Source organism: Myxocyprinus asiaticus, chromosome 15 (genome assembly GCF_019703515.2).
Source record: "Myxocyprinus asiaticus isolate MX2 ecotype Aquarium Trade chromosome 15, UBuf_Myxa_2, whole genome shotgun sequence".
In the NCBI taxonomy this organism is placed as follows: Eukaryota; Metazoa; Chordata; class Actinopteri; order Cypriniformes; family Catostomidae; genus Myxocyprinus; species Myxocyprinus asiaticus.
In genome coordinates this window covers 5979183-5991425 of record NC_059358.1, presented here as the reverse complement: position 1 = coordinate 5991425, position 12243 = coordinate 5979183, and the positions used below count along the sequence as shown (strand labels likewise).

General features: G+C 39.4%; 1 protein-coding gene across 1 annotated transcript in view; it reads left to right on the top strand.

Moving 5' to 3' along the window:
* Positions 1 to 11995, top strand: part of LOC127453247 (thrombospondin type-1 domain-containing protein 7A-like) — a 173482-nt gene extending 161487 nt beyond the window's left edge. Inside the window, exons 24-28 of the mRNA XM_051719495.1 lie at positions 2563 to 2643; positions 4386 to 4468; positions 5599 to 5812; positions 7986 to 8073; positions 10561 to 11995. Of these exons, the coding sequence (XP_051575455.1) occupies positions 2563 to 2643; positions 4386 to 4468; positions 5599 to 5812; positions 7986 to 8073; positions 10561 to 10648 (554 nt within the window). The 3' untranslated portion in view covers positions 10649 to 11995. The remainder of the gene's footprint in view (positions 1 to 2562; positions 2644 to 4385; positions 4469 to 5598; positions 5813 to 7985; positions 8074 to 10560) is intronic.
* Positions 11996 to 12243: the final 248 nt, after the last annotated feature.

The following is a 12243-nucleotide window of genomic DNA, read 5'->3' as shown; positions in this document are numbered from 1 at the left end:
AAGAGCTCCAAGCAAGAACAGTGTTGGTTGTCTAATCTATGTGTGGGTTGTGCCTTACCAACCATGGATGCCCCAAAACTAACGGGGTCGATGGGGATCAGATCAGATAAAAGGACAGTTGTTCTGAGTGATTACCAGAGATGAGGGTGACTGGCTTTGTAGACTAGGTGATGACTGACAGGGGCGTGCCACTGAGGGTGTGGGCAGTGATAGGCTCATCCAACTGGACCCTGGGAAGCCACCATTTGGAGGCCAAATCGATGTCAGTGAAGTTTCCTTCGGCTCCTGTATCCATCAGAGCCAAGCCCGTGTGACTGGCAGAGCCATACTGTAGCCAAAACAGGAGAAGAGTACGAAGTCCGGGGGCTTTTTTCAAGGGTGTTGCATTCGCCAGTAACCCCCTTCCTACTGATGAGCGGTGTCTTTTAACGGGCAGACAGAAGAGAAATGGCCTGGCCGGGCACAAGAAAAGCAAAGTCCGTTAACTAGGCATCGCTGCTTCTCCTTACGTCACATCAGGGTTCTCCCAACTTGCATGGGCTCAGTGTTGGGGTGAGTTTCAGGTGACCTGGTCAGTAGTGGGTTGAAGGGAATGGTCAGCGGCTCGAGAGGGTGAAGAGCGGCGTCGACGGTGATTACGGCGTAGAGCCAGGCATTTATCGACTTGGATAGCCAGGTCCACCAAGTCATCAAAACGGGTGGGGAGATCCAAAGTATAAATCTCATCCTGGACATTGTCGGAAAGCCCACGCAAGAACAGGTCCCACATGGCATGGTCGTTCCACTCACAGGAAGCAGCCAGGATGTGGAACTCAATCACATAGTCAGCGACTCGCTGATCTCCTCGGGACAGTCTGGACAAGACTCTCCCCAACCCCCTAGAGCTGCGCAATTAAACATTCGGTGGAGTTCAGTGGAGAAAGCTTCATATGTGGTGCAGCACAGATGTCTGTTGTCCCACATGGCAGTTCCCCATTCACTAGCCCTTCTGGAGAGGAGCGCAATAACACACGTGACTTTCATTGTGTCAGAGACAAACGTAGAGGACTGTAGGGTAAAGAACAGTGAAAATTGAGACAGAAAGGCGCTATTGGGACCCATCTCACCTGAGAATGGAACTGGAAGGAGGATGCAAGCCTCTGGGCACCAAGAGGCATGGTGAACTGTCGAGGCCAATCGGGGTGTTTCAGGAGAGGGACCGGGATCGGGAGAAGGGCGGAGTTGTTGGACCACCGTGGTGAGTTCATCGAGCTGCAATGCCATCATCTCCAATGCCCGATTAGAAGTGGAGATTTGGTCTTGTTGACGCCCTAGCAGAGCTCCTTGCTGCGAGAGGGCGGAGCAAAGTGTAGATTTCTCTGCTAGATCCATGTTTGACTAGATTATTCTGACAGAGTGAGAGTGAGACAGACACCTAATTGCAGAAGAACAGTTCAAAGGATTAATTAACAACAAATGTCAACATAAACTTTGCTGGTGAAGTATTAGAATCCCAGCAGCAGCAGCAGTGGCAGGAGGCGAGGAAAAAGTCTGTGTGCGCGTAGTGGGTGCGCAGAGGTCAAAGGAGGAGTGTGTTCGTAGACAGTTCATAGAGTCATGACAAGCGAGCATCAATGCCTTGAACTTGACACAAGCAACCACTGGCAGCCAGTGCAGTTTGATGAAGAGAACTGTGATATGCGCTTTCTTTGGCTCGTTAAAAACCAAACATGCTGCCCTGTTCTGGATCAATTTCAGAGGTTTGACTGTACATGCAGAAAGGACTCCTATAAGAGCATTGCAATAGTCCAGTCTAGATATGTCAAGAGTTTGGACAAGGAGTTGTGTAGCATGCTCAGATTGGAAGGGTCTGATCTTCCTAATGTTGTACAGAGCAAATCTGCATGATCCGGCTGTCTTTCTTATGTGGCCCGTAAGTTAAGTTCAACTGATCATCAAACACAACCCCAAGATTTCTGGCTGTCCTGGATGGTGTAATTGTTGACAAGTCTAGTTTAATGGTAAAGTTATAATGAACTGCTGGGCTCGCTGGAACAATGTTCCGTTTTGCTAGATTGAGTTGAAGGCGGTGTTTCTTCATCCAGCACGACATGCCTAACAGGCAGGCTGAGATCGTGCAGCTACCATACGATCGTCAGACTTGAATTGAGATGTGTGTCATCAGCATAACAATCATAAGAAGAACTATGTGCCTGAATGACAGATCCCAGTGATGTCATGTTTATGGAGAAGAGGAGGGTCCCAAGCAATAAACCCTGAATAACAGAATAAATATAGTAAAAGAGCCATTACAAGCATGAGACAAATAAGCAAACAAATAAATAAATAGATTCCTGGTTGAGTATGTAAGGGGGAGTTCTTATCTATAAAAGGGTCATTAAAAAGATGAGGTTTTAATCATTTCTGGAAACAGTTCAATGTGGGAGCATTTCTAATGACAAGAGGCAGAGCATTACATAACTTGGGGGCAGTAAAAGACCAAAAAAGGACTTGTGAATAATGGTTTGACTAAAAAATAACCACTGTCAGTATATTAATTTACTCTGTTCATTCTCCTTGTAGATGGAGAGTGTTATGAGTACAGGTGGATGGGCGGTCCTCAGCTGATCTGGTGTGAACGTTCTGATGGAATAAACGTAACAGGTGTTGAATCGCACTACCTGACATCTGTCTCCATAAGTCACATTATGAAAATCCTAGTTGTACATTTACGAACAAACGAACATCCAGAGGTTAGATTCGGAATAGCATACTAATGTGCTACTCTTACTATTCCTGCACTATATAGTAGGTATACAATTACTTGATGACCTACAGTACTACACTTGCTAAAATATGCAGTATACAACTAAGCACACTGCATGAAATTCTGAATACAACAATGCAATGTGCTCGACTTGACCTTCCATTTCATTTTTATAAAGAATGAATGGGAAGTAAAATCAGCCATACTCTATTTAGACTCATTATTTGGTTGGACTGCTGAAATGTAAGACTGAATTAAAAATGGAAAACAACCGTTTCTATTTCAGAGATGATAACTAGGCACCACTCACATGCAAGGTAGTGAGGTCATGTGATGATGATGTAGCATACTACTGTTTGAAATGTTTAGCATTGCAGACTGTTTGTAAAACCATTGTTAAAAAAATAGGATATTCACTCAGTGACCACTTTATTAGGTAGACCTGTACACCTACATATTCATGCAATTATCTAATCAGCCAATCGTGTGGCAGCAGTGCAATGCATAAAATCATGCAAATATGAGTCAGGAGCTTCAGTTAATGTTCACATCAACCATCAGAATGGGGAAAATATGTTATCTCAGTGATTTCAACTGTGGCCTGATTGTTGGTGTCAGACGGGCTGGTTTGAGTATTTCTGTAACTGCTGATCTCCTGGGATTTTCACGCACAACAGTCTCTGGAGTATATAGAGAATGGTGCCAAAAACAAAAAACATCCAGTGAGTGGCAGTTCTGCGGACAGAAGCACTTGTTTATGAGAGAGGTCAACAGATGGCCAGACTGGTTTGAGCTGACAGAAAGGCTGCATTAACTCAGATAAACCCTCTGTACAATTGTAGTGAGCAGAATAGCATCTCAGAATGCACAACATGTCGACCCTTGAGGCGGATGGGCTACAACAGCAGAAGACCATGTCGGGTTCCACTTCTGTCAGCCAAGAACAGAAAGCTGAGGCTGCAGTAGGCACAGGCTAACCAAAACTGGACAGTTAAAGACTGGAAATACATAACCTGGTCTGATGAATCTCACTTTCTGCTGATGTACACAGATGGTAGTCCCACTGCAGCCCCAGTTTTCGGTTCTTGGCTGACAGAAGTGGAACCCGACATGGTCTTCTACTGTTGTAGCCTATCTGTTTCAAGTTTCAACATGTTGTGCATTCTGAGATGCAACAAGGCATTTCCATCTGCAGAAGTGCCACTCACTTAATGTTTTTTTTTTGTTTTTGTTTTTTGGCACCATTCTGAATAAACCCTAGAGACTGTTGTGCATGAAAATCCCAGGAGATCAGCAGTTACAGAAATATTCAATCCAGTCCGTCTGGCATCAACAATCATGCCACGGTCCAAATCACTGAGATCATATTTTTCCCCAATCTGATGGATGATGTGAACATTAACTGAAGCTCCTGACCCATACCTGAATGATTATATGCATTGCACTGCTGCCACATGGCTGATTAGATAGTCGCACAAATATTTAGGTGTAGAGGTGTACCTAATAAATGTGGTCACTGAGTGTATAAAAAAATAGCACATAAATATAGCAATAGAATAACTACATTTTCAGTGCTAATTATGCTAATGCAAACAACATTTTGGAATTATTCTCAAAAGCTTGTGCTTTTTTCTTGCAGACGGATGCCCTCCAGCCCTGCCGCCAGGGTCAGACCCCTCGTGTGATCCACCTTGTGACAAGCCACAGTCGTTCTGCTCGGAGGTAAGACACAAGAGGATTGTGGGATTACTGTAATTCTGAGAGCACAGGTATCTGTAACTCTCGCTTTAACGGCAATTATCATAATGAAGCTTGTAACAGGAAGTCTGACCCCACCAGGTTATAGGATGTACTTTAATTTAATTTATGGGTGACGCAGATCTATATTAAGGGCAGAGCCGTAATCTCCATAGACATATAAGAGGATACATTAGTTGTTGACCAATATATGTGTTCAAAGATTCAGTCTTAAATTATCGCATTTGTTCCACCCAACCCTGAATTGTTGCTTTATTGATACAGGGTCAAAAATAAACACTCGCCAAGCACCAAATAAGTAAAAATTGGCTTTAGCGAGTAAATAAAACAGATTGAGAGTGTCAGTCTGATTGCAAGTGTCAACAACTTTATAAGGAACAGCAGCATGATACATACAGTAGTTAAAGTCAGACTGAAAGATTGTTTGTCTTATGATGTAGTAGTAACACTGCCTTGAAGTCATGTCTGAATGATTATATTTATTAGCCGAGCGCACATAAACGTCAGCACAATGCCATAATTACCAGTGGGAAACTCACTTTCCAATGGAGCCTTGACTTTCCAATTGAGTGCATGTAAATTAGAGGATCATGGAGGAAGTTAATCGGTATTGATCTTAATTCAGTTTTAATCATGAATGTTGTACAATTTATGTTGTATTCATTTTGATTAAGAATACTGATAAAGCTTGCCAGAAAATATGACATATTTTGCCGTTTATTGAGGCAACAGGCTGTGCGACAAAGCGGCAGCACTGTAATAATAAATTACATTGATAAAGCATCGGTTACAAACCTAATTCACATCCTTTGCTACTAAATTTGTTGCATAAAAAAGCTTCCTGTTTTTGGTGGAGTGAAAAACAGAGAAAGAAATATGACATTGCCCAACACTTCATCAACTTCGGTGAATATGCGTCATAATTATGATTTCTGAATTCATAAGTTGGAATGTAGTAGGAGGACTTGAATGTCCCGGTACTTAAAAATATGTACTCTCCCATCACCAGTGAAGTGCAATGATTGTAGTGTGAATGGAGACCTGTGGAAGCAGAGAGCCTGAGTTTATTTGTGTGGCTTTGCTGCCCCCTGCAGGATGGTTTATGTATGTGTGAGGAAGGCTACACTGAGGTACTGACGGTAGAGAGGCAGTTGGAACAGTGTACACCAATCCCTGTGCTGGAGATCCCCACAGCAGGAGACAAGAAATCTGATGTCAAGACCAGCCGGGCCATCAACCCCACCCTGCCCACCACCATACAGCCAGGCAGAGTGGGCCGCACCTGGTACTTGCAACCTTTTGGACCCGGTAAATGTTTCATTTTACATTTGTTATGCAATTCTTGCTATTAGATTCCATTATAAAGAGCTTATTTCTCTTTTATATCAAATATACAGCTCCATCTAGTTATTTTATTGGTTATGTAGTTCTGTGATTTTCAATCTGTCGTTGGAGTGCTAAAGGGATAGTTCACCCAAAAAGGAAAATTCTTTCATCATTTACTCACCCTAATGACATCCCAGATGTGACTTTCGATCTTCTGCAGAACATAAATTAAGATTTTTAGAAGAATATCTCAGCTCTGTTGGTCCTCACAATGCAAGTGAATGGTGACCAGAACTCAAAAGGTCCAAAAAGGACATAAAGGCAGCATAAAAGTAATCCATAAAACACCAGTGTTTAAATCCATGTCTTTAAAGCAATATGTTAGGTGTAAAAGTCCTTTTTCACTATAAATCTCCACCTTTGACCAGCCCCTACCAGTAGGTGGCTGAATGTTAAAGTGAAAGTCACTACCACACCAGTATGTGCAAGTGAAAGTGAAATTGTAGATTTAAAATTAAAAAAAATTACTTAAATATTGTTCTGTTTCTCACCCACACCTATCATATTGCTTTTGAAGACATGGATTTAACCACTGGTGTCTTATGGATTACTTTTATGCTGCCTTTACTGTATGTCCTTTTTGGACCTTCTGAGTTCTGGTCACCATTCACTTGCATGAGAAATAATGGGAGAATTTTCATTTTTGGGTGAACTATCCCTTTAATGTCTTGGAGGTACTAACTTGTGCATTAATAGCAGTAGGGAACGCATTCTTTTGTTATTTTAAGAAATGGCTTTATGATTAATCACTTATATGAATTATTTCTCAGACTGCACTGCACTTTCTCCTTTTTCTTTGAAGTGAAACCTCAAAAACTTATTAAAAACACAAAAAGGCTGATTACAATATCTTGCATTTTTAAGTACTCTCACTGGAAATTGTAGATTTCAAAGTCTTTTTGTAAACTAAAAGTAGTCTAGTACTCTGAAAACAAATTACTGAGTATAGACAAGTTTTTGCATGAACAGCAAATACGAAAAGGGCAAAGGCCAAAAATTACAAAAAATATGAAACCTTAAACCTGTAATTAAAGAAATAGTTCACTCAAAAATGAAAATTCAGTTTACTCCCTCATGATGTTCCAAACATGGATGCTGTTACTTATTCTCGTTTGCTGAATACTCATTCAGCTCTTTTCCATACAAAGACAGATCTAGTGACTTAGACTGTCCAAACGTACTGAAAAACACCATAAAATTATAATAAAAGTAATCTGTATGACTCATGTACTATAGTCCAACTCTTCTGAAGCCATAATATAGCTTTGTGTGAGGAACAGACCCAAATTTAAGTCGTTGTTCACTATTATTACACGGCGCTCTGGAATACTTGATTCTGATTTGTCAATGGCGCCATCTAGTGGTCTGATAGCTCTGAGTGACAACTGCACATCTGGGGAGTAAGATGTATCAGGCCACTTATCCGGGTTTTGGGAGTCATCTTTCCTGCTTCTTGGATCACTGTGCAATCTCTTCAAGTAAGCTAAGAAAATAATTTAAACTCAAATGAATGTTTCATGTCCATTTATTTGGCAAGTAGCCTTGAAATAAGCTGGATAATGAGCAGTCAGATGGTCATTTTCACAAAATAAACACCAACAGAACTCTGACACAAACTGGAGGTGGATTTCAGCAGTTCATCAGTTTATTTCTTCTCAAATAATTGCATTATTCTAATGCAAATCAATATTTTATTTCCATTTCTATGTGTATTTGCTTAGTAGCTGTGTAATAAGCAAGCGTGAATGTACAATCAGCAATTTGTTATCGCAAAATAAACCCCTTCCTGATCAACCTTTCAGGGTTTATTATGTGATAACAAATGCCTGATTGTACATTATCCCTAACATAATGTTCCCCTCTTCTGCACTCTCAAATATCATTTATTCTCAAAATGGTTCATCACGTTTGGTTACGGAACATATGAGAACCAGTTGTATTTTGCTGTCAATTACAGCTGGTAAAATTAACTTTAAGATTGACATAACCCCAGTTGCAGTAAGCTACTTCCTTCGAAGAGTCTTCTGTATGACTCTTTTAATGAAAAGCTGCAAAATTGCACACAATAAACAACAATCTGCTTTTCTCTCTTTAGACGGTAAACTGAAGACGTGGGTGTACGGTGTGGCGGCTGGTGTATTTGTGCTCCTGGTGTTTATAGTGTCAATGATTTACCTTGCGTGGTAAGAACAAATCCCCTTTCATCCCATGCGCTTCATCATCACCATGTTTGTTTCTCATTTACTCCATCCATTCATTTGTTTCTGTTTTTCTTTAACCCACATCCATCCACCCATGCCTGATCCATAATTAGCAGCAGTTACTGTGCCATCCGCCGCTCATTGGGGACGCCAGATTCTGGCAACGGTACGGTGGTGTGGATGGGTCAAGATGCCCATGAACTGACGTACACCTGCCCTGAGTGCCAGCAGCCAGGTCAGGAGTCTAGATCTAGTTAAAGGCCGGAGAAACTGGATCCTGATAACCTGACAAATCGCAGCCCCACCTGCTGAGTGCCTCGGCCCCGGTCTGTGCCTTACGTTCTGTCTGGTTAACTTGAATCAAGCTGCTTGGGTAGGCTGCCTAAACAGATACACACATCTTCTTCTGATAATATGCCACTGGGTGATTCTCACAAAACCTGTCAAGAACATTTCCTGGTCATATTTAAGCCCAAATCAATTCTCATTACCATAACGCATCCAAAAGTTTTACTGTTCCCATTGTTTTCAATGATGATTCTCTTTACTGTAACATGTAATTCTTTTACCATATTACAGTAAAAAAAATTAAAAAGAGGCTGTTGTGTAATGATTTTTTAATTAGAATCAGTGGAAATTAAAGGCAATATACCAAGAGAAGACAACTATGATGTATGAATACTTTACAATTTAAATAATATATAATTTTTTCACATTGTAATGAGAATTGGGGGGTAAAGTGCATGTAACTGTCATGAAAATAATGACATAATGTAAAAAATCTTAATGGCCCTAAAAAAATAGGCTTCATTGTCTGTGGAAAATATAATTTCTTATTTGTTTCTTTTGATTTCAAGTAAAATGGGACAAGGACATTTTCTTTAGTTTTTTTGAGAATCACCCTATAATGATACCAAATACAAATTTTGCCAATCTGATCTTCAATTAATATTTTGAAGTCAAGCTTTATTCTGAGCACCTATCAGATGTCATCGTAAAGCACAAACCTGTTAGTCATTACTGACATTACCTCTATCCATCATTATCTGTTTTGTTTTCTCATTGGAAACAAAATCATTGGATTTCTTAACATTTCATCCCATGTTTTCATATTTGTAACAGTGCTGTTAATAGTTAATAGTTAATCAGTAATCGCCAGCAGCCATATCACCCTGTAGCTCAAGACTGGTTGCCCACTGAAGCTAAGCAGAATTGAGCCTAGTCAATACCTGGATGGGAGACCTCCTGGGGAAAACTAAGGTTGCTGCTGGAAGAGGTGTTAGAGAGGCCAGCAGGGGGTGCTCACCCTGTGGACTGTGTGGATCCTAACACCCCAGTGTAGTGACGGGGACAATATACTGTAAAAAGGCACATCCTTCAGATGAGATGTTAAACCGAAGGTCCTGACTCTCTGTGGTCATTAAAAATCCCAGGGCACTTCTCGTAAAGTGTAGGGATGTAACCCATGGCCAAATTCCCCCTATTGGCCCTTCTCAATCATGGCCTCCTAATAATCCCCATCCATTAATTGGCTCTAACACTCCACTCTCTCCTCTCCACCAATAACTGGTGTGTGGCGAGTGTACTGGCGCACTATGGCTGCTGTCGCATCATCCAGGTGGATGCTGCACACTGGTGCTGGTTGAGGAGAGTCCCCTGTTCACTGTGTAAAGCTTTGAGTGTGTTGTCAGAAAAGCGCTATATAAATGTAATGTTTATTCATTCATTCATTCATTCATTCATAATGTAATATGCTGTATTTCTACATGTTTTTAAGACTCACTAAGTACACATAAGACTAACATTTTGGAAGTGACAACCATATTTAAATGTGGGAGTGAATCCGCTACAGCAAATTATCCTAAATGAATCCTAAATGTGAAACAACATTAGCAACCAAAGACATATTATCATCCAGTCATTTTAAGGAAACCGCCGTTAGAGGTGTAGGTGTTGTGTTTCATTTCGTTTATGCTTCTTAATCTGTTGCTTTTTAACAGTGCGTTCTCTCTAAGCTGTAATATGTGCATTAACAACTAGTTGTTCAGTTTGGTTCTGTACAGATAGATACAGTATATTATAAGTTAGGTTGTCACTACCTGAATTTTAGTGTGTCAGCTTGAGATGTTGTAAAATGTGATTGTCACTCCCTTATATAACCAAACTGTGCGTGTACAGAATATCCTATTCTGTACATGGGATAGTTCATGTAAAGATCTAAATATTCCAAACCTTCCTTGGAACACAAAAAAGAAAGAAATTTATAAGAGTTGGAATGATATGAGGGTGAGTAAATGATGACAGATTTTTTAATTTGGGGTGAACTATCCCTTTAATCACTTTGAAAGGAGTGGCATTCACATTTAGGTGCAGTGTGTAAGTGGCTTATAAAAGTAATTTTTACTTCTTTAGTAATTCTTACCATGTGTATAGCTGTTACACAGTTTTGAAATCATTTTTTGTCCTCAGCAAAAAGCCAAAGAAACCTCAGCGAAGACAAAACAATAACAGATTGAAACCCCTGACCCTGGCATATGATGGAGATGCGGACATGTAGCCTTTCTCGGAGAAGTAACGCCATGAAAACATCATCAACATTCTGCAAATGGATGAAACGTGCCTGGGTTAAATTTCACTCCAAAATCAAAAGGGGGAAAAAACTAAATTTTGCATAAAGAAAATAAAGCCTTAGACCTTTTTAGGACATTACATTTTTTTGATTTTTGATTTCATGATATGATTTTCATCACAATTAATCACATTTTCCAACTGCAACTGAATTCTCATTTAATTAATGCATCTGTACATTTTACTTTGGAGTTACTCTGATATTCCCATTATTTTCAGTGTTGAAACTCATTAGACTGTTATTACAGTTTAGGGTGTTTTTTTTTTATTTATTTTTTTATTTTAATTTTTTTACTTTTTTCTATTTTCAAAATTACTGTAATAAATGTTGTCTTGATAACACTTCACAATAAGGTTCTATTTGCTCAAATTAGTTAATACATTAGGTATCATGTACTAACAGACTAACAATATTTTTAACAGAATTCATTAATTTTGATTATTGTTAATTTATAAAAATACAATTGTTCATTGTAAGTTTATGTTAGTTCATAATGCATTATGTGTACATATACAACTTTTAATTTAAAAAATGTATTAGTATATGATGAGTTTAACATTAACTTTGCTTTTACTCCATGTTCTTGTTCTGGAAGAGCCTTTACAATTTCTACATGCTGAGACCATGCCTTTGTTTTACGTTCAGTTCCTTACACCTATTTGTTGATTATGCAACTACAGTCAAACTAGTCGTCTGCTACAATTGGTTAGACATCTCTCTAGGACCACTTCGGCTCAACTTTCTTCCGGCTTGTGCTTCCCAGCGGAAATGCTTCATGTTTTGGGGACTTTTTGGAGGAAGTTATGGAATAAACAATGTCACAACATACAAAACAACAAAAACAAGAGAGCTCTTAACTCTTAAGAAAACTTTTGAACTTATTATAAATATCATATTATGGATAAAATTTACTCAGAAGATGCAGCCTTTCTATGGAAGGTGAACGTATCGAGAAAAATCATGTTTTCTTGGAAGCCCCACTCTGATTGCAGGTGTTATTTTGTACTATATTAGTGCAGTACGGTAAGCGCTTGCCATTGAACAATGCCTTTATAGCAGCGGTTCTCCAAGGCAAAACAATATATAACTGGAGCGCACCAATCAGGCAAGATAATTGAGAAAGTGTACAAATATATCTCAGAGTGGGAGATCTGACGTACTTTTGTTTTCACTCATTTGTGCATTGTATAGTTTCTATTATGTCTTTTCAGACTTTGAATATGTATTTTTTGTTATAGATTTCCATTCGGACATTATATATATATATATATACACACACACTGGCAGCCAAAAGTTTGGAATAATGTACATATTTTGCTCTTATGGAAAGAAATTGGTACTTTTATTCACTAAAGTGGCATTCAACTGATCACAATGTATAGTCAGGACATTAATAAACGTGAAAAATTACTATTACAATTTGAAAAAAAAAAAATCAGAACTTCTTAAACTACTTAAAAGAGTTATGCTCATAAAACAATCCTCCACGTGCAGTAATGACAGCTTTGCAGATCCTTGGCATT